Here is a 23,109-nt window from a genome sequence, read left to right as displayed (position 1 = left end):
TCAATACGTTACAGAATAAGATACAGGTCAAAGGTGGAGTTTGGGGGTCTGGCAGCCACCCAGAAATATCCAGAACATTCTCAGGCACCTGCATACTATTCAAATTCTCCATCCTAATTCCTTCAGCAACAACTCTTCTGTGACACTCAACCTTCCTGACTGGCTTTAGGCCCAACATCCCACAAAGGTCCTCTTCAGAGTCTTCCAAAGGTTAGGATGGAAGCAGTAGAATTCACACTCAGGCGGTAGTCTCTGTGGCTTAGCCATGGGCGCCCTCTAGTGTCACCGCAGCTTGGGCTGGCAGGTCAATGGGCTAGAAATAAATGAGCTAGCTGGGAGGACATTGCTTCCTTTCCTTAATTTTTGAAGAGATTTTTGAACTAAGAGCCATGCCCAAAAGCACTTTGTGGGATGCCAGAGCCTTCAGTGTTGAAGGATGCACGATTCCCAGAAGCAAACCAGAGCCAGGCACATACTAAGCATGTACCCTACCCCTTGAACTATGTCCCTAAGCCTCATTTTTTTTTTTTTATTTACTTAGAGGGACACCTCGAATGGTGCTTGGGGTGGGGGGGTGTCGTAATAGTGTCTGGTTTTGAGCCCGGGCCCTAGCTTACAAAGCTCATGCTCCATTCTTCTGATCCATTTTGTTCGGACTCCATCATTTATTTTAATTCTATTATTAATGTTATTTCCCTCCCAGAGCCATGTGGCTGATAGAATGTTTTGAACCAGAATGAGATAAGGCCAGACACTCCAACCCCTCGATGAGTCCCTCGATGAGGAAGCAGTGGCCCTATTGCCTCTGGCTCTAATCGCCTAAGCCCTCTGGGACTTAGCCTACATTTGGGCCCAGGCTGCCTCCCCACTCCTCAGACAGTCTGTTTCTGATGGCCCAAGTCTGGAAGTGTCTCCATCCTCAGTGGGCTGGGACTACCAAGGCCCCTAACTCACAATCCAACCTGCTATTTCCCTTGCAGTCCATTCACCTCCAGGATACAATGAGCGGCACACCACTTCCTTCCTTCTTTCCTGACTTCTTAGGAGTTTCCACATTTGGGGGTGCTCAATACTTACTCCTTGTCTCTGGCTCAGAGATCACCCCTGGTGAAGCTCGAGGATCTGATGTGTTGAGAATCAACCAGGGCGTGGCTAGCAGGTGCCTGAACTTGACTTTTCATCTCTCTGACTTTTCATGTTTTCTTTCTAATATTTCCTCTTTGGCTTCCACAGTGTCCCTCTTGCCTTTCCTCCCTCCTGCCTAGGGATCCCTCCATTTTACTGTGTTGGCAGGAATTCTTCCTGGGTCACCAGGAACCCTTCCTAACCCCTTCTTCCTCTCACCACATGCAACATCTTTCTCCTGGGGAATGGGCAACTGACCAGCTTTAATGCCTCCTTGGTCATGACAAACACAGTACCTCAATACTTGGTCTAGTCCATAGAAATGTCCTCCAGTCCAAGGAAAAGCATTCTCCCCACAATGGGAAGAGTTCTCAACCACTTTTCCACAGGACCCACACTAGTCCACAAGCAGAAAAAGATTGAAATCAACTGTGCTAGCCCTCCCTTGCCCTTGAGCGACAACAACAGCTCCATGCAACTTCCCCTCAAACTAACCTACCCCAATTTACCCCTAACACTGTCTTCCCCCACTTCTCAGTTCATACACGGAAGTATCAGTATTCTGAACATTGGATCTGGTCTCTACAGCCAACAAGTAACGCCTCAGTATCTATTAAATAGTTCTCTTCCTCTCCACCCCTCAGCCTCATTCCCTTATTTCCAATTTCTACAAGAATCCCTTACTTTAGTCTCCCATCGAAATCTCCCTCCATATCCCTTCAAAGACCATTTTACTCATGTGTCCAGTTTTCTTTCTTATTCCCTGAAATGTCTTCATTTTAATACTCCCCAATGGGAATTTGCTAGTCATGCAATTCCGTGGCAATAATAAAACAATGTTGAGTAACATCCACACACGGTTTATGCACTCTCAAAATCCTGCTGCCTCAATCCTGCTAACAGGCTGGGCTTTGCAGGCTGTGTGCCCAGCTCCTTGCACCACATCTAGGCTCTTTGGATATAAAAACACACAGGCAGGACTCAGGAAATGGGAAAGAGATGGGCACAGAATATCAAGCTTGAATCACCTTTCTATAAGACTTGTGTCTTATAGACATATAGTGTCTTATAGCATGTCTGGAAGATTGGACTGAAGGAGCCTTTGGACACTGGTGGAGGGAAATGGACACTTTGGTGGCACATGTGGTATTGGAGCGACATAGATGCAAAACCACTATAGTGTTCTAACTCATACAACCTCAATAAAGACTTTTTAAAGGTAAAATCAGGGGCCAGTGAGAAAGTACAGTGGGCAGAGAGGGCTCTTGCCTTGCATATGGCTGACCTAGATTCAATCCCTGGCACCCCATATGGTCCCTCTGAGTCTTGAGCACCCAGAATGACCCCCCCCCAAAAAAAACCAAAAATAAATAAATAGATAAAATGTGATGTCAGCTTCTTCCTCCAAATTCCCTTTCAGACAGACAGACACACATACACACACACACACACACACACACACACACACACATACACACACAGAACTCCCTCTGATGGTCTTGGCAAAGACAGCTTAATAAATAAAAATTGCTAACAGAGGCTTGATAGGAACTTAAACTCGGCCCACCAGGCAAACCTGGAACCTCTTTAAGGCTGGAAAGACAAAGACTTTCTTTATAAAGAGACTTGGATAGAAGAAAAGATCAAATCCTGCATTTTGTGGAGGCATGAAAGAAAGTGGAAGGGATCGTACAGAGGAGGGGGACAGACAGAGTGGTAGCTCATAGATGGGAGACAGAAGCACATCAAGGGAGTAACAAAGAGCCTAAGAACCTGCCCAAGAACTGAGTCTGTTGAGGGGTAGAGGTGAGGGAGGGACCGTGGGGCAGGACTGATGGACACGACCCTCAGCAACCATCAGTGGCAGGTGTGATAGTGGTCATGGAAACCACAATTCACAATAAAATGGAAAGAGAAAGGAAAAAAGAAGGAAGAGACAAGGGCAGGAGGGGAGGGCCAGGGGGCACCTTACCATTTTGTTTTGTTTTTTAAATTAATAACATTTTCAATCGAATCCCTATGAGATACACAGTCACAAAGTTGTTCATGATTCAATGTCCAACATCCTTCACCAGGGCACATTTCCCACCACCAATGTCCACAAATTTCCTCCTAGCTTCCCACTCCCTGACTCAGTGGCAAACATTTTTCTTCTCTCCATCCATCCATCCATCCATTTATCCATCCATCCATCCACCCATCGATCCAACTTTCTCTCTTCTGTTTTTCTTTTTAAAAACTGTGGTTTGCAATATTATTACTAAAGAGGCATCATGCCTATCACTTTATTCCCTTTCAACATCTAGTTCTTCTCTCCAGAGTGATCATTCCCAACTCTCATCATCACAATGCTCCTTTCTCTGTCCTAACTACACTCCCCCCCTCTTTGTGTCTAGCTTCTTCCCATGGATAGATTCGCCTGGCACTCATCTGTACTGTCTTTGGGAATCATTATATACTATCTGAAATGAGCATGACCTTTCCATGTCTGTTTTCCCACTCTTCCTTACCTTTGCACTGCAAACCTTGTCTCAGGAGACCCCAAAGCAAGGAGCCACAGTGGTCACAGAAAGTGGGGACCTTGTAGTTGTGGATTCCAAACTTGTGAGGCATGTTGACGCTGAAACGTTGGGAACCCACCTGCAGGGAGAGCAAAGCATGGTCAGAATCTGGCCACCCACACAGCCTCCAGCCCAAAGAACGCACTGAGAGTCATGGCGGCAACTGGCAGGCCCTGGGTGGCATCCTGCCAGGAAAGGGCCCCTTGGATTTGTTTTTTTTTTTTGTTTTTTTTTTTTTTTTTTGGTTTTTGGGTCACACCCGGCAGTGCTCAGGGGTTATTCCTGGCTCCAGGCTCAGAAATTACTCCTGGCAGGCACGGGGGACCATATGGGGCGCCGGGATTCGAACCAATGACCTCCTGCATGAAAGGCAAACGCCTTACCTCCATGCTATCTCTCCGGCCCCCGTGGATTTGAATGTGACTGTGGGGCTCAGGCATATTCTATGTCACCAGTTCATGCTTTTACTCCCTCTTCTATACCTTGAAAGAGACAGAGTAGCATCTGCCTCATTCTTGGGCTATGGTATTAAAGTGCAAAAGTGCAAGTGTCCCATGAAGGAAGATTATCTGGTCACTGCAGTCTTTGAAGTTCCTCTTGGCTTTCCTAACTCCACACCATTTCCTAAAGATAAAGTTCCCTTCTTTGAGCTGTGTGGTATCAGAAACACTTCAGAGTTTGGATGAGCTCACAAAATAAAAAAGAAATCACATTCTCCTTGCAAGTTCTAACTCAGTTAGAATAGCTCTTGCCCCACTCAACCCAGACACAAAACTGACATAAACTTGGGTTTATTTTGCAGTTGGGACCTTACGCCAAGAGGTCACACAGTCTCATCAACACAATCAAGAGAGCCTTCAGAGAGATCAGGCCTTTCTCTGGGAGCACAGAAAAGGCAGTTGAGGGTGGGGGTGGCAATGAAGAAAACCCAGTGGGTCAATGCTCCAAATATCTACCTCGTCTGGAGTTTCCTGCTTCTTTAACCCAGCGCACTTGGTGATGATCAGTTCGTGGCAGCGCTTGTGGACCACGCATGTGCAAACTGCAAACAGAAAACACAGCCAGTTCCTGTTACAAGATTTGATCAGTGGTGGTGGGTGATGGGTGAGGAGTAGGAGAGCTCTCCCCTCTGGTCCCCAAGCCCTATCTACATGTACCCCTACTCTTTAGTCATCAGCACCATTACTGGGATCTCCTAAATCCTCTAGTGCAAAAATGACCATTTATTAGCTCAGAATGATCAATGTTCTGACTTCTAAATGCCAAAGTCAAGAAACTATTTTCCTCCTGTAAAGCACAGTCTGCTGAAGGCGCCACTCTGTCCAGGCTCATTCCAGCATGGCCAGTGGTATGGGCAACGGTGACACAGACGTTCTTGCAACGTCTGATCTGGTGGCACCCATGCTGCCTACCTTTATGATGTATGTATGATACAAAAGCTCCTCAAGAATGAGAGTTGCTTTGTCTTTTGGGTCATAGGATGCTGTAGAGAGCAGTGTCAGGGCCCAAGAGGAAGATGACCATCAGCCTCCCTCAAGTACATGGACAATGCCCAAGATAATAAAGCCAAGTCCCCTGGGGCTAAGACCCTAGCTTTAGTCCCAGGGAGATATCACTGTGACATCCAAGAGCACCACCAATGCCAGGCACATAGGTGGTGTCAGTCCATTGAAAGCACACAAGATTTCACTAGATTTAAGGGAGTGTCGAATCTGCCAGAAGCAACAATTCCAAAGGAAGACTAAAGGAGCACTACCCCTGAAGGGAGTGAGGGAGGGGCTCCTTCTAGGAATGAGGGGGCTGTTTGGGAATGTGGGGCTGGGGTGGCTGAACAAAGACAGAGACGTGGGCTTGGTTTTCAGCCCAATGCTGAAAGGAAGGTTTCTAGGATAAACCAAAGGCCATTCCACTTAGTTGGGTCCCTGGGGCCCTAGAGGTGGTGCCATGTAATTGGGAGTTGTGGTTATGCAGGGAGAAGCATAGGCATCTGGGAGAAGGAGCGGTACAGGGGGTCACATGCAAAGGTGCTTCCAAGGGAGTGATGGGGTGGACACTCCTATCTACAGCACACACAGCACCACTTACCTTGACATTGGTATCCCTGCTTTCCTATGACACCCCTGAAATGAAAAAGACAGCACATTAATGGGAGGAAATTTTAGGTAAAAGACCATGTAAAGTTGGGGTCAAGCCAAAGCACAGTGAGAAGGGTTCTGACTGGTTTTGATCCCAGCATCCCATATGCCCCTGCCCCTGCACCGCCAAGAGTGATTCCTGAGCACAGAGCCAGGAGTAACTGTGGGGCATTCCTGGGTATGGCCCAAAATAAACCTCCAAAGTCAGCCCAAAGTCACTGCCTCTACTGCCATGACAGCGACCATAAGAGCAACCATAACAGCAACCATGACAGTGACTATGAACAGTGGCCATGACAATGGCCGTGAAAGCAACTACTGCAATAGTCATTGCAGTGGCCATGATAGCAGCCATGACAGAGACCATGATAGTGGCCATCATAGCAACCAGAACAGCAGCCAGGACAGCAGCCATCACATTAACCATTGCAGCAGCTATCACAACTTCCATTACAGTGGCCATGATAGAGACCATGACAGCGACCATGACCATTCCATCACAGTGGCCATCCTTGGGGCTGCCTGGGGACCCCACTAAGGTCAATTTCAGGTGCCAAGAGCTTAGTAAAGCTTCATTTGAACACAGAGGAAGCTGAGTCTGTCACCCCAAGTCCCGAACATGCAAACCAAGGCCAGGGTACAGAAAGCCAATGTCAGGGGTTGAGCCCATCCTGGGAGGGGGCTTTGAAGGTGAGAGTGAGTCCCTGCCTCACCCCCACTGAGGTGGGAGTAGGGAGCTGTTTCTGCTTCACTCCTACTGAATGTATCAGGTGCAGAAGTGGGGATCTGTTTCTGCCTCACTTCTATTGAGCTTATCAGGGCCGGGGGTGGTGGGTTGTTTTTGCTTTGGCTTCTTGAGTTTTCTCTGAGTTGGTCATCTCAGGTGATTTGTTCTAAAAGATGATGAGGATCAAAGAAGCCACTTCTTGTCATCACAAGAATCCAGGAGTCCAAAATAAACAAGTAAGATAGATATCCTAAGACTCCACCTTGGTCTGACTTGGTACCCCCTTATGCTAGTGGTATGTAGGCAACAGTCAGGAGCACAGAAAGCTTCTGGGAAGGCTAGTGAGGTGCTTAGAAAAGTGATCCCCAAGTCAGATGAAGGGGTAAGTCTGGGACATGATGCTCTCCTACCCAGCAGGGGTAGGTCTGGGATCTAACATTTCCAGATGCCTGAGATAGATGTAGGGGCTGTCTGGGGCCTGACACTTCCACCTGAGAACTTCAGATTATTCTCACCAAAATGCTCCTAGAAGAACTGCTGCTAGTGCTAATACAGTTATTATCTGTTCCCTGAGATGCTTGGGAGTGCACTAAACATTTCCAGGGCCACATAGAGAAGCTAATCCAGGATGAGAAGCCAGGAAAAGTTCTCCTCCAGTCTCCACGACCAGCGCTCCTCAAGGCCCAATTACCCAGAATTGCTGATCAAAGTCCCAGTTTGGGGGCTGGAGGGTTAAGGCACCAGCCTTGCATGCAGCTGATGCTGACTGAATCCCCGAGCACCATCAAGAATCATCTGGAGGGCCCGAAGAGATAGCACAGCGGCATTTGCCTTGCAAGCAGCCGACCCAGGACCAAAGGTGGTTGGTTCGAATCCCGGTGTTCCATATGGTCCCCCATGCCTGCCAGGAGCAATTTCTGAGCAGACAGCCAGGAGTGACCCCTGAGCACCGCCGGGTGTGGCCCAAAAACAAAACAAAACAAAAACAAAAACAAAAGAATCATCTGGAGCACAAAGCCAAATGCAACCCCTGTACCACCTCACGAAATACTCCCATAAAAGGCCAAAATGCCTCCTTCCCCAGGAAGCCTTCCCTGAGCACTCCAAACAACACTGCACTCTCCATCCTGGTTTTTTTTTTTTTTTTTTTTTTTTTTTTTTGTGGTTTTTGGGTCACACCCGGCAGTGCTCAGGGGTTATTCCTGGCTCCAGGCTCAGAAATTGCTCCTGACAGGCACGGGGGACCATATGGGACGCTGGGATTCGAACTGATGACCTCCTGCATGAAAGGCAAGCGCCCTACCTCCATGCTATCTCTCCGGCCCCTGCACTCTCCATCCTAATGGCATCATGGTTCAGCGATTTACCAAAAGCTGCTTTATAGACTGGATGCTAGCGGCAACTGTGCAATTTAAGTTTTTCATTAAGAATAATAATGCAAATGTTTAAGCTAAGGTAGAAATACAAATTTCCTTCCTGTATTTATCACTCAGTGACCAAGATGAGGTCTGTCTCACACCATTTCTACCCATCTCTCTGCTCTTCTAGATGATTTCACAGATCCTAGACCTCAAGTTCTTTCAGCTGTAAATAACTCTGTCTCTGTAATAAAAAGAATTTTTGTTGTTTGTTTTCTGTGTTTAAGCCATGCTTTGCAGTTCTCAGGAGACCATGCAGTGCTAGGGACCGAACTCAGGGCTCTTGCATGTGATTGTATACTCCACTGAGCTGTCTCTGGCCCAACAGTTAAGGATTCTTAAAACACACATACCCATGGCCAAGACATCATGGTTTGGTTCTAAACTCTTTTTTTTTTTTTTTTTTTTTTTTTTGGTTTTTGGGTCACACCTAGCAGTGCTCAGGGGTTCCTCCTGGCTCTACGCTCAGAAATTGCTCCTGGCAAGCTCGGGGGACCATATGGGATGCTGGGATTCGAACCAATGACGTTCTGCATGAAAGGCAAACGCCTTACCTCCATGCTATCTCTCTGGCCCCTAACCTCTTTTTTGTTCGGTTTGTTTTGTTTTGGGATTTTGGGTGACACCAGCATTGCATAAGGATTACTCCTGGCTCCTCACTCAGAAATCACTCCTGGCAGGCTCAGGGGACCATATAAGATGCTGGTGATCAAACCTGGGTTGACCACAGGCAAGGCAAATGCTCTCCCCACTGTGTTATGACTCCAGCCCTTGATTCTAAAGTTTTAACTCCTTGAGTCAGGTAAGCTAGGATCTTAAGTATAAAGTCCTCAGAAATCACACTTTCTATGGTCAATGACCCACCAAGCAGTCCCCAAATACTCATCAGCCTTCCAAAAAGATCTTCTACAGTGCAACATGGCCAGGGCCCAGCCATGGACACCATGTCCCCTTTTCCTGCTCCTTGGAAGACAGTGTAGCTGCATCTCCCAAGAGGGGCCTTACCAGATAAAGTCTCGGCAGTGTGAGCAGTAGGTGGGCTGTCGAAGGTATGTGGCCATGAACTTGTGACCGTTGACCTGGTGCACCCTGCGCCTGACTGCACCCTGCCGCTTCCTGGGCCGAAGGCGCTCCCGGAACACACGCTCTTCATTGTCCTTAGGGGCTGGAAGGAGAGAGAACACAGAAGGCATCGATCAGAATTCGGCCATGGCTTCCCATGGAGAGCTGTGGCCCTGGGTGGGAAGTGTAGGGTTGAGGGCAGCCTCAGCCACAGGAGGACTTCAGCGATTGGATGGCACATGCATGACCCATCCCAGAAGAGCCAGGTACCCCACTCTGCTGGCTCCCTCAAGCTCAGCCACAGAGCACATACAGGACTTGGGGTCCAGGTTGGTGTCAATGACTAAGGTTAGGGTTAGGGTTGGGGTTCGGGTTGGGGTTGGGATTAGGATTAGGGTTAGGGGTTAGAGTTATATTTAGGATTAGGGTTATGTTAGGGTTCCCCTTGCCGAGGAAGAGGATAACTATCCCCCCCCAATGCCTACACTTAACTCCCAATGTGCCCTTCTGGTGTCCAACTGTCTCCAGTTATCATAAACATGAACCTCTGTATCAATGGTCCAGTTGGATTTCTGTCCTGCTGCCTGCCATAGTGGGTCAGAAAACAGAGCTCATTCTACAGATCATCAAAGCATCCTAAAACATAGGGCTGCACAGGTTCAATTGTAGGACAAATGCGGGGGAAATGTGACCAATTCTGGCAGCCTCTGTGAGCGTGAGCAATGAACAAACTCATATCCTCAAGCAGGTAATTCCACAACGCAAAGCAAATCATGCAACCATCTAGATGTTTCTGCCTGCCTCTCCCATTTGGATATTGAGAAGCTGAACAATAATGGTGATCATCTGTGGGGTCCTGCTGAGTTCTGAGCACCATTCAAAGCATCTGACAGCCCGAGATGCTACTTTGTCTACTCAAGATCCTGTTCCATACCCATGAGCTACTGTTCCATATGCATGTGGTGCTGCTATTATAAGCACTAAGCACTAATCCAGATCTGAAAGTTTCTCCTACAAATACTTGAGGGCTTATGACGCAGGCATGAAACGAGAAAAGAAGGTGCATGATCTATAATAATAATAATCTATAGGTGGCGTTATTCTCAATTTACAAGGAAACCAAAACTTAAACAGTTAAAGTTACTTATACTTTGAAAGTCACACAACTGAAATATAGGGAATTATAGGGCTTAGATCATCATTAGCCCCAGAGTATGGGGAGGAGAAGAAATGAAATCGAGTAGAGAAGGAGAGAAGAGAGAGATGAGAACTGACAGGGGACAGGGGCCAAGGGACTCAAGTTCATCCATGTATTAAGGAAGGCAGACTTAAATACCACAGTCAGTAACACTAAAATCAGGAGACTCAAAGTTTAACAACCAAAGAGGAAAAGGTGCCTTCAGGATGGCAGACTTGGTGGGGATTAGGAAAGGAAACTTGGGGCAAAAGGAAGCAGACGCTGGGGGCAGAATTGATACTGGAACAATATACATCTAAAAACTAATTATGAATGCTTTATAGTCATGGTGATTTAATAAAATTATGTTTAAAAAACAGAGGAAACAGCAGCTGAGGACCCTGCTTTGGCCTATTCATTCACACTCCCTAAGGATAGGAAAATAGCTGAGGTTCCCCCAGAACCCAACCATGTACCTGGAAGCCTCCTCCTTTGGTCTCTACTCTCCCACATCTCTGTACTTTGTCTTTGTTCTGATTTGAAAACTTAGACCTGAAATTTTAGGGCAACTCACCAATTCATGAGACACCCTAGTGTGAGGTATTAGAAATAGCTGCTAGGTAGGGTACACACCCAGAACCAATACACTGGCAAAGAAAACCATAAAACAAAAAAAGGAAATATTCTCTAGCAACAGAAGAACACGGTGGAAATCTCTGAAAGGGCATAGAAGCAATTCTTCATCCTAGAATATATTTATGAGGTGAATGGCCATGATTCTAGGCACAGACTTAAAATGACTCTCAGCTCTTGACAACCAATGACTGGCCATGTGCTACTTTCAGTGGTTGTTCTAGGACATTCAAGATTTGGTCTTTATGAGGGATAGAAGCCATTCACAACGCAAGAGACAACCATGACAGCATAGACCACCATGGTTTGTTGGAGGCTGTTTCTGAAAGCTCAGTGGCCCCTTTCTCAACTCCATCGCTGAGGAATTTACTCTACAATCTTCTCTCTCAATGACCTTCTGGCTTGACTATATGGACTTCTTGGTGTAAACTGTGAGATCAATGGAAGGAAGACAAGACAAACAAAACCAGGCTCTGAAAATGAGGGGAGCCTTGTCTTTATCTCTTCTTTTCCATGAGGAAAAGCAGCTATAAAAGTTTCCAATGAAATTAATGCTTCATGACAGTGGGTTTGAATTACCAAGTAAATATTTATTTGATGCCAAAGATTATATTCTACATGTTATACTCACACAATACATTAAAGAAAAGTTCTGTTCAAAACAGGAAAGAGGAAAGAGCAATGATGCCCCAAGAAAGATTATTCTATGCTATCTGTCTCTTCCCAGAAAGGCAAACAGAGGGTAGACAGCATGGCCTGAGTAGACAGGTTGAAATCGTCTGCTTGCTTCATTCAGTGTATGATCCTATCAGCGCAGCATTGGTGGCCTGCTGAGATTAGCATCTCAGACTGGAATATAAACCCTTCATTATTTCTCTTCTTCATCTTTGGACTGCCCTGTTCTGTGTTTATATGGCTGAATTTAAGCTCCGTGCACTTACCCAAACAAAGCTTAAGTTAGTTTGTGCCATGTAGGGAAAAAAAGAGAGAAAAGAATCGAAGACTGACAAGGTCAGGAGACTAGCAGCAAGTGTAAATGAGGCCAACAATGGAGATTTGGGACAATTTGAGGATGAGGAAGGGAGAGGACGCCAGGAAGGGTGGGAGAGAGCCCTATTCTGTGTTTCTGATGCACTTCAGACACACACACACACACACACACACACACACACACACACACACTCTCTCTCTCACACACACACACACCAGAGTACAGTGATTTCACCTAGGCATTGCACCTGTCTCCTGCCCACTTGTCCTTATTACTCACTCATTCTTTGGGTCAATCCCTCTCCTGCTCCTCCAGCATTCAGAACCACAAATTCCATTTCGGAGGAACTTCATTGCTCTCTTCTCATTCCCCCAAAAATGTCACCACAAACCAGAGGAAACCACAGGCCCAAATCCCCACCCCCCAGGATGACCTGTTCAATGAAATGGCTCCAAAAATGTTCTACAATCCAGAAATGTCTCATAATGGATGTTAGCCAAGGGAGGGATTGGGTAGGATGAAAATGTTGCCCATGGCCTGTGATTCAAATACCAGGTGGCTGTTGCAGAATTCTTGGGTGCCAGAGCCCCATGGAGCACATGATGATGAGTTGGCCTTTGCCCAATGTTCACATTTCTAAAAGGATGTATTTGAAAATGCCCAAGAGTGGAGGGGTACAGAAGGATAGGACAGGGTTCAAGGTGCTGCCTTGCACATGGAAAACCTTGGTTCAATCCATATAAGGTTCCTTGAGCCCCTCTAGGAGTGATCCCTGAACACAGAGCCAGGAGTAAACCTAAGCATCACAGGTGAGACACACCCCATTTCCCCCAGGGTAAAATATGTGTAAAAAACCTATGGGAACCCAAAGGGCTCAGAAATGTGGATCTCTTCAGAGGAATGAGCTGGGAGAACCTCCCAACCCACACACATAAGAAGCCCTTTAGAAATGCAAGTATCCAAACCTAAAGGTTACAGGGCTAGTTATAGAAAAAAAACAGCCTGTGCCATTGATATGGGTCATCCCACATTAGCCAGCCAGGAGCAATCAGAGATCAGGCAGAGGGAGCTGAAAATCAAACACTCTAAGGCCCTGTTGCAAGTCAGCCCCTGAGGAGGTTGACTGATGGAGGGATGAAGGATGAGGTCTTTCCCCTCCAGCTCGGAGCACGTCTGCCACCCTATCCAGCCGAGGGTTCTGAGGTGAAACGGCGGGTAAATAGCTCGCAGACAGTCAGGCTTGTGGAAATATTAGCTTTATTCGGTGGACAAGACTGAAGTTCAAAGACTCAGCATAAGTTCCAGCCAAAAGCCTCTTGCCTTCCAAAGACCCTTGTTTTTATCACCCAGAATCAGGTACCACCCAATGGTGGGATCAGATACCACCCAATGGTGGAAGCAGAATCAGGTACCACCCTAGGGTGGGGGCAGAATGCCAGGTCACACCCTAGGGTAGGGCACAATCACCGATCAGGGTAGGGTTAGTAACATAATAATCCCCTAAAATATTTACATACACAACAGGCCCCAGGGACCCCCGCATTCACACCTTATCCTGGGGTTCTTTGCTTTTTAGATCACGTGGCTGCATGACTTCCCACAATAACTATAATAGAGTAACATTTGGTTTTCCTCATGCTCCTTCTTTGCTAAGGTGGGTTTGGGCTTCTGTTAACACTTTAAAGTTAAAAAGCCAAACCAAAACCTCTCTCAGAACAACTGAAGTCTGGGAAGAGTTCCACAGACCAGGTGGGTATTTATTCCTTACCACACAGCCTGGGGACAGAAGCATTTCAGGGACTAAGTAGGCAAAAACAGCGGAAAAGGCAATAAAAGAAGAGTAAAACAAAGAGGCAGAATTAAGAGATTATAAGAAGTTAATGAAGTCACACTCCAGGCTGATAACTGGTTCCATGAACCTCAGGCCTTCCCAGGATTCACATAGATTTGTGGGTTTTTTTTTGGGGGGGGGGTTGTTTGTTTGTTTGTTTTTTCGTTTTGGTTTTTGGGCCACACCGGGTGGTGCTCAGGGGTTACTGCTGGCTGTCTGCTCAGAAATAGCTCCTGGCAGGCATGGGGGACCATATGGGACACCGGGATTCGAACCAACCACCTTAGGTCCTGGATCGGCTAATTGCAAGACAAAGGCCGCTGTGCTATCTCTCCGGACCCAGATCTGATTTTTTTTGTGTGTGTTTTGTTTTTTGTTTTTGGTTTCTTTTCTTTTTTGTGGTTTTGGGGTCACACCTGGCAGCGTTTGGGTTACTCCTGGCTCTACACTCAGGCTCGGGGGACCATATGGGATACCGGGATTCGAACCACTGTCCTTCTGCATGCAAGGCAAATGCCTTACCTCCATGCTATCTCTGGCCCCACACATGGATCTGTTTTAAGTAGCACATCTCTCCCATCCTTTGGTCCATATTGACCAAAAAGGTGACCCTTGCTTCACTAATCTCCTACCCAGGCTGAGTCCTTTGCCACTCTTAGGAAGCAAAGCCTTTTCATTGCTATTCCTTTGTCTTAAGAATGATGTAAAATTAAGCTTTTCCTTTGCAACTTTTATATTGATAGCTAAATTAGGAAGTAACAGATAAACCAAGCTAGAGAACTTGAAGTCACTATTGGATAGAAAAGATCTAACTCTGAGAATTATCTAGACTCAACTGTACTGAATGAGGCCTTCTATCTGCCATGTACTGTGCCAATCCCTTGTTGGATAAATGTATCCTGGTATGGAGAAAGATAAAAGAGGTATCAACCAAGATAGATTATAACGTATCAGAACCATTACATGCTACTTTGGGACTTGGTGGTTGTTTGCAATGCTGAACTTGAGCCCAAGGCTTCACACAAGCAAATCCAATGCTTGCTCCTAGAGCCCCATTCCATCAGATACTGTCAGGAACTGCTTGTGTTTTCCAAAGTGAACAATACTGCCCCCTGGGGGTGAGGGTGGAAGGTGCTGGAAAGATCCAGTTGTAAGAACCTCAGGTGCAATTTAGCTCTTTTTCGTTAGTTAAAAAGGCAGATATCCCACAAAGACTGACTTCATCATAAGTCCCAGCTCAGGATCTGTGCAGATACTGAGACCTCTAAACACAGAGCAGAAGTCTTCCACACACCAAAAAAAAAAAAAAAAAAAAAAAAAAAAAACCACCGGGAAAGTAAAGGATCCTGAGCAAAGTCTAGAGTTGATCCCATGACAGTATGCTCCAAGGACGGAGAAATCCCATATCTCTTAGGCCAAGTGAATTCTTTTTCGAATGACCCCAATATTTACTGTGCCAGGGCAGGAGGGAAAAAACAAAAATACAAAAAGCACAAAACCTTGGTTATTTTTTATATAAATATATATATTACCTTCATTTATTATTTTTATTATTATTTTTGATTTATCAATCTATTTTGGTCGATTTCTCTGTTTGGGTGTGATTATTGAAAGTGTAGTCCCCAATTATACTTATATATATTTTTTTTTTCTCTTCCTTTCTTCTCTTTCGTTATGTGCTATGCCATGTTTCTTAATTCAAGACCATGGCGTGATTTTTGTTTGTCTCTTTTTGTTTTTGTTTTTTTTTCTATTTGTTTGTTTGTTTGTTTTGTCTGCTCTGTGTGGTGCTTATCGATATAGCTGGAGCCCTCACTGGATATTTGACACTTCTTTTGGTACTAGTGGAGTGTTTCACCTTCTTTTTCTCCATCTCCCAAATTGATGATGAGAGCCTTTAGAAGGACTCTGCCCATTTTCGGGGTATTAGACTCTTACCCCAGTTTATTACTTTTCTCTCCTTCAAACAAAACCACACAACTTGAACTAGCTAGTCCTGACTCCAGTTAGAGGGGGAAATAAGGGAGGTATCAAGACCAAACAGGTGCAAGACTGCTAAGTAGTGGGTTAGATACAGAGGAGACCACATATTCTAGCCGCCCTGGGGTGAGGGAAAAGGAAAAGGGAGGTAGGACAGAAACGGAGGTGTAGGGAGGACAATTTGGCGATGGGAATCCCCCCTGATTTTATGTAAATATGTACCTAAAATATTATTGTCAACAATATGTAAGCCACTATGATCAAAATAAAAATTTATATTAAAAAAAAAGAGTAAACTGGAAAAATGTGAAGAAAAAAAAAAAAAAGGCAGATTTCCAAGAAGGATCCTTATTCCCCCCATCCCACCCCAAAGGAGAATAGTGAGCCAAACAAGTTTAGGAATCTCTGATGTGTAAAAGGAAGTTAGGCTGGAAGTTTTGAGATCTCATGTCCAGCAAACCAAAATGAACCCTACTGACTCCAGCTCCAACTCTGTTAGCATTATGCTTTAAGCATGAGCCGTTAAGCCCTGCTAAAATATAAATCCTCTGGCAGGGCCATTATGCATTTAGGACAGAGAAGATTCAGATTGTTTGAGGGCAAGTTTACACAGAAAAGTTGGGGAAAGTTGGGGATGCTACAGGGAGCAATGGCGAGAGATGGGTATTGACAACTTTACAAAAGTGGACATCTTTGAGCAAAAGATAAAGCCAATTAAAAACCCAGTCATAGAAATCACAGGTATGATGGCTGAGTTAAATTTTATTTTAAATGTATTTTATGATCAAAACATATTCTTTTTTTTATATAATTTTTTTATTTTGAATTATGAGAACAAAAGATGCAAAGAAAGAGGATAAGGTAAAGTTACAGTGGAAGGACAATCACCCATAACATAATTATCAGAAGAAGTCCCCTTGCTGATATCTTAACTTTGAACTCTCACCAAAGAAAGTTAAGATAAATAAAACAGAATCCATGTGCAATTACTTTGTCCCTCAAGTCTCCAGATTGTAGCACATTATAATATTTCTTAACAGCACACAAGGCAATCTAAAGCCATCAAACTTACGTAACTCCTTAAACATTAGAGGCATAGTATTTTTTACATTTCCATGTACATGCATATTAGCTTAAGTTAACCTCAAATTTTAAGTGGGTGCGTTTTAAGGATTAGAGTCAAAGGAGCACAGTAAAAACGGTGTTAGAGTGGCAATTGTTGTTTGCATAGGCCCACCAAAATATGAGAGGCATGGAAAGGAATAACCTTGGCCTAAATACAAAGAGATCCTACCCCTGAAGTTTCCTGGCATAAGACCAGCTCTAGGCCTCAGGAAAGTTATCGTTCGATCCAAGACTTTGTCTGTAGTGCCAACACACTTTTCACACAGTCTCTGTTGTTGGTCTCATGTTTCTGTATTAAAGATTCTGGAATCTGCATGTCCTACATTGAAGTCATGGTGTGGAGTGCCTTCTCGTTTCACCTCACCATGAAAGGGCAATGCAGGAAGCCCTTTCCTGTAAGCAGGTTGTTGTTGTTAAGTCTTCTCTGTGTTAAGGGAAGTCTCTTTTGAGCAGGACGATGTCTGAGCAGTGGTAGGGTCTTCCGTGGTAGAGGATTGCTTCCAGGTGATGTTATAGACAAACCTCACAATTAAGGGGCAATACAGCAAGCCCTGTCCAGTAAGCAGGTCTTTGTTCTTGTTGTCTTCTCAGTGTTAAGGGGTGTTTCTTTTGAGTAGATGTCAGAGCAGCTGTAGGGTCTTTCCTGGTACAGGAATGCCACCAGGTGATGTTATATACAACCTTGGATGTTTTGTAAATGTCTTCTGTAGATCAAGGGGTGAATGGAGAATGTCCATTCTTCTGAGGCCTGTGCCAGGTCTTTATGTCAATGTTCAGGGTGTAAGGTCTCATTGCACTACAAGATTTTTATTAGATAAGAACTTATTGGTATGTATAGTATTTTTCCATGTTAGTGTGCCTACGCAAACAAGATATAAAGCCACGTGGTGCTATCAGATATATGGGGGCATTAGAACATTTCCAACAAGACCCATGACTTGGTTCAAACATAAGTATTAAACTGAGGGATTCTTTCACACCAAATTCCATATTGAGCAGTTCACAAAGAGAAGATAAAAAACATGGGGGGGGGGATCATCACTGTATAAGAAAGTATTTAGCAAAAGTTATAGCCATCAAAGAAAACACCCATAAAATGTTGAAAAGATATGTGTCCTTTTTATGCCTTTTAAAATAGTTGGGTGGGTGTTAACTCTAGGGCACCACTTTGGTCTGTGACTTAGGACTCAACAGTACTTAAGTTAGAAAGGGTATAAAAGGAGTAATGATGATAGGAGTTAAAGAAGTTAAAGAGAAATATGAACTTATGAAGGGGTATGCAAAAGGGCAGAGTAAAAAATAGACATTCTGCATACATAAAAACATAATTCAATGATAGTGAGTACTATTAAAGTTTCTTGTGAGAGTACTATTACAGTTTCTTGTGAGAGTACTATTAATGTTTCTTGTGCTATCGCCCCCGCGCGATTTTGAAAATGTAGACTGGACAGAGATTACCAGTGCCAGCCAAACCTCCTCCTGCTAGACTCCCGGCTCCCAGGAAGGAGAGATCCTTCAAGAAGCTGGGAGACCAGAAGCTCAGAGCCCCACCCGGACCCTCCCTAAGGAGCCGCATGGATGGTGGGGGAAGGCCTAGGGTACCTTCAAGCTCCACCAAGGGACCCAACTCACCGGCTTGCCCAGGCGTGTGGCCCGGGGAAGCCCTGGAGATCTGGAGCAAGGCGGCAGAGGGGTGCTGGGGTTACCCAAGTCCCGCACCCCCCCTAGGCCTGGCCAAGCAGGCCTCCGGCATGGCGGGGGCCTGCCAAACCTCCTCCTGCTAGACTCCCCGATCAAAACATATTCTATCTTGTTCAAAAGAGTTACTACACAATTGGTATCATCTCTGCCACATGGGGAGAGAAATGGGACAAAGAAAGAGTAGGATATTTGGGGCCGGGCGGTGGCGCAAGAGGTAAGGTGCCTGCCTTGCCTGCGCTAGCCTTGGACGGACCACAGTTCGATCCCCCGGCGTCCCATATGCCATATGGTCCCCCAAGCCAGGAGCAACTTCTGAGCGCATAGCCAGGAGTAACCCCCGAGTGTTACCGGGTGTGGCCCAAAAACAAACAAACAAACAAACAAAAAAAAACAAAAAAAAAAGAGTAGGATATTTATCCACAGGTGCATGGTGATGAAAGGGCTGTCTGTCTGCTCCCAGGTCTGTTTGTCTCCCAAGTTCATGATTCCACTTTCCCCTCCCCAGCACATTCCAAATTAAAGACTATGGAGCAAAGGCCATCCCTGATCATCTGCCCCCTGTGGCCAGTCAGATAACAATGGGATATGCAACTGCATGCCACAGACTCCTGCTACAGTGCTCATTCATTGAATATATATAATTACGATTTATTTTCAATTCAAGGCAGTTCAACATTATACTATCATGCCCATGATTTCAATTTGCTTTCAGGAAAGGAACCTGGATGCTGCAGACCCGCTAGACAATACGTCATGGTGTAGTCTCTTTTGTACAGTCCTCATTACCATATTGCTTATTTTTCTAGACTTGAAAATTACGATTGTTTTTAAGAATGCTCTACACAGTCTAACACAGGAAGCCTTTTTCAGTAAAACTTACCCTCACCAATCATAATTGGCCTAGAAAATGAAAAATCTTTCCATCTAACTTGCCAGCTTTATACTTATTAAGCGTTCTGACCCATTTTACCTGGGTCAGCTTTTCTTTTTTTTTTTTTTTTTTTTTTTTTTTTGTTTTTTGGGCCACACCCTGTGACGCTCAGGGGTTACTCCTGGCTATGCGCTCAGAAGTTGCTCCTGGCTTCTTGGGAGACCATATGGGACACCGGGGGATCGAACCGCGGTCCGTCCTAGGCTAGCGCAGGCAAGGCAGGCACCTTACCTCCAGCGCCACCGCCCGGCCCCTGGGTCAGCTTTTCAACAGCAATCCATGGATTGATCCTCAGTGTCTGGCTGTGTGTATGTATGTGTAAGTGTATGCACTGGCCACCTCACAGTCTGTCTAATGTTCGTCTGTAATAGACATAGTTTGTCTATGTTGTATATAGTCCTTCCCCTGTTATCTATAATACTCCCCCCACCCCGACTTACCACTTTACAAATCCTTTCTTAACTCTTCACTCTCTCACCCGGGATCTTTTATTTCATCTTATTTAACCCTTTTTACCCTCAGTTGTTTTGTTGTTTTTGTTTGGTTTGGTTTGGTTTTTGGGCCACACCTGGTGACGCTCAGGGGTTACTCCTGGTTATGTGCTCAGAAATTGCTCCTGGCTTGGGAGACCATATGGGATGCAGGGGGAATCGAACCGCTGTCCGTCCTAGGTTAGCATGTGCAAGGCAAATGCCTTACCACTTGTACCACTGCTCCGGCCCCTACCCTCAGTTCTTAACTCCTCTGGAACCAGATCGTCGTCCCCCCCACCCCCACCCCTCAACCTCCCAACCTGCTCCCAAAGAGAAAAGACAGATTCCCATTCAGCCCGAGAAGAAGCTGCCACCACAGATGCTGCTGATTTGCTCTCGGGGGCCCCTTTTCTCTCACCTCCCTTCACTGTGGATTATTGTTTGCTACCAGATTCAGTTTTTTGAGAAATCCTCAACTTGAGGGTTTCATGACTTCTAGGAGCTAATTTTCAGACTCCATAAAACCATGTTAAAGGCTGAAGCTGTGCTCCAGATTTTATCCTCCGACCCTAAGACTATTTCAAAGACTTAAAGGAGATATGTATACTTCATACATTTCTTTAGATGTATTTCCTAAATAGATATAATTCTTATTGTCTATTTCCATATGTAGATGTAGTTTTCCCCATCCCTTTTTATGGATTTGTTTAATAGGAAATTCTAGTAGATAAGTTTCTCTTGGGTTCTGACTGCATATTAGAACCAGGTTATAGGGATTGTTTGGCTTGTTATTTTCACCCCCATATGCACCAGTAGTATCATGTGGCATTATTCCTTTTTGCATAGGCAGATTAAAATGGGGAAAATCTTACATATAGAAAGACATTATGATCTAATAGGGATAGGAACACCTAAATTTTATATTGCAGTAGGGCCTTACTCCCTGAACATATGTCATAATGACTTAGCTTAGGCTTCAGATGTTTAGAATATGGCTATTCACTCCTAAACCTTGGATCCTATCTATGGAACTGCCACTGACTTGCTCCAGCGTGCATTCATATTACATCCTGACAACTTGGAAACAGCAGCAACTTGCTTTCAGGGCAGGGTTCCCTGAATTGACACTTAATGGTGAGATTAAACCAAAAGATGCCCTGTGACACCCTGAATTTGACATAGAATCTGTGCAAAAACCAGGATATCTAATTATAAAAACCTGACTGTGACAACTGAGATTGAGAAGAACTTTTACTGGAACCACAAAGAAAGACTTTAGGGTTAGACAACTTAGTATGCCCAGAGCCTGTAGTTGGTCTTATGGCAGGATGCTTTAAGGGTAGGGAGTCCCTGTTTTTAGGTCAAAGGTTTTGCCTCCTTTCTACTTTCCCCAACTTTTGCTGTAATTATGCAAATAAAAAACAACAAACAAACAAAGAAAAACCATGCCACACACACCCCTTTTTAAATTTATTTTCTCTTATTTTTATTTCTTATATTTTAAATAGAAGCTCCTGTCTTTTTCTGAGAATTTTGTTTTACCACATATTTCTGCATTTTTTTAGAAAATAAAGAAAAAAGGAAAAAAGGAAGGTTTGGGGCCAGAAGCCAAGTGATCCTCAGATGCATTGGTAGAGAAAAAAAAAAACAAGAACAGAACTAAATATACAAGCCAAAGTCAAGGACAATAGAATCAAGAGACCTAAACTTTTAACAATCTAAAGTTAAGTGGGCCTCTTATATTGGCAGGCCAGGGGGCAAAGGGTGGTGATATAGGATGCACTCTGGGTTCATGTGGAGGAAGGTCAACACTGGTTGTGGGATGGCCTTGATTCACTATATATCTGAAATTCAACTATGAAGGACTTTGTAGATGACAATGGTTTCAATAAAATGAAATAAAAAAAGACCATGGAATAAAGATTTCTTCCCCCTTAGCTCTCATAGAAATGGAAAACAATGCTCAAGAAAATTAAAGCATTTTCCTCTAATACTTTTTTTTCTTAAATAAACTTTCGTTCTCAAAGGCTAAATGAAAAGAAAAATGTTTAGTAGATTTGAAGGGAAGAAGCCATTTTTATTTTCTTTCTTCCTCTTCTTTATTTTCTCATTCCTTCTTTCTTTCTTTCCTTTTTTTCCTTTTTCTTTTATTTTTCTTTCTTTCTCTCTTTTCTTCCTTCCTTCCTACTTTCCTTCCATCCTTCCTCCCTCCCTCCCTCCCTTTCTCTTTCTTTTTCTTTCTTTCTTCTTTCTTTCTTTCTTTCTTTCTTTCTTTCTTTCTTTCTTTCTTTCTTTCTTTCTTTCTTTCTTTCTTTCTTTCTTTCTCTTTCTTTTTTTTTTTTCTACCTCCAATGACACTCAGGTTACTCCAGGCTCTGTGCTCAGAAATTAATCCTGGTGAGTAGAATGCTTGCCATAAATAGTGGAGCAGTGCAGTTAGTGTACAGAAGAAATCACTATGACAATGAGAGTTGGAAATGATCAGTCAGGTCAATAACAGGATGGAGCTAACGTGATACTCACGGTACCCTTCCATTACCAATAGAGCAAAACACAGTGTCTGAAAAGAAAAATAAAGGGAGAGAGGGAAAGAGAAATAGATAGAAACAGAGCCAAAGAGACAGAGATGGCGGGGAGAAATTAAATGCCTGCCCCAGAGGCAGAAGAGGGAAGGGTGGGAAGAAATTTGGGAACATTGGTGGTGGGAAATGTTCATGGTGGTGTACATTATAAGACTGAAATTCAATCATGAGCAACTTTGTAATCAAGGTGTTTAAATAAGAGGGGAAAAAAATTATTACTACTGGCAGGCTTGGGGGAGCATATGAGATGCCGGGAATTGAATCCAGTTTAACTGTGTACAAGGCAAACACCCTCCCCACTGTGCTAGCACTTTGACCCCAGAAGCCAATTTTTTAAGTGAATATGGATATTGATGAAATGTTTTGAAAATCAGACTGTTGGCAGCATTAATAGAAAATGAAAACTCACAAAGGTTATTGACTCTCAGACCATCACACACACGCACACACATGCCAGAGAGGAAAGAACATGAAAGAAGTAAGACAGACAGACAGACAGACAGACAGACAGACACACACACACACACACACACACACACACACACACACAGAGTCAACTCAGTGGCAAACTCCAGTCATTTCACACAGAATTTTGAAAAGTGAAACATCGCATGAGGTATGATGTAGGAGCAAATAAAATCATCACAGAAGTTGTTC

General features: G+C 44.5%; 1 protein-coding gene across 2 annotated transcripts in view; it reads right to left on the bottom strand.

Moving 5' to 3' along the window:
* The window catches only part of PRKCE (protein kinase C epsilon), a 468,053-nt gene that overhangs the window by 169,773 nt on the left and 275,171 nt on the right, over positions 1 to 23,109 (bottom strand). For both annotated transcript variants that reach the window (XM_049784348.1, XM_049784347.1), the window contains exons 3-6: positions 8,972 to 9,131; positions 5,772 to 5,806; positions 4,643 to 4,728; positions 3,636 to 3,765 (exon numbers count right to left, since the gene is read on the bottom strand). In XM_049784348.1, the coding sequence (XP_049640305.1) occupies positions 3,636 to 3,765; positions 4,643 to 4,728; positions 5,772 to 5,806; positions 8,972 to 9,131 (411 nt within the window). The remainder of the gene's footprint in view (positions 1 to 3,635; positions 3,766 to 4,642; positions 4,729 to 5,771; positions 5,807 to 8,971; positions 9,132 to 23,109) is intronic.

The sequence above is a fragment of the Suncus etruscus genome, chromosome 12 (genome assembly GCF_024139225.1).
Source record: "Suncus etruscus isolate mSunEtr1 chromosome 12, mSunEtr1.pri.cur, whole genome shotgun sequence".
NCBI classification, from domain to species: domain Eukaryota; kingdom Metazoa; phylum Chordata; class Mammalia; order Eulipotyphla; family Soricidae; genus Suncus; species Suncus etruscus.
This window is presented reverse-complemented; position numbering and strand designations above follow the sequence as displayed.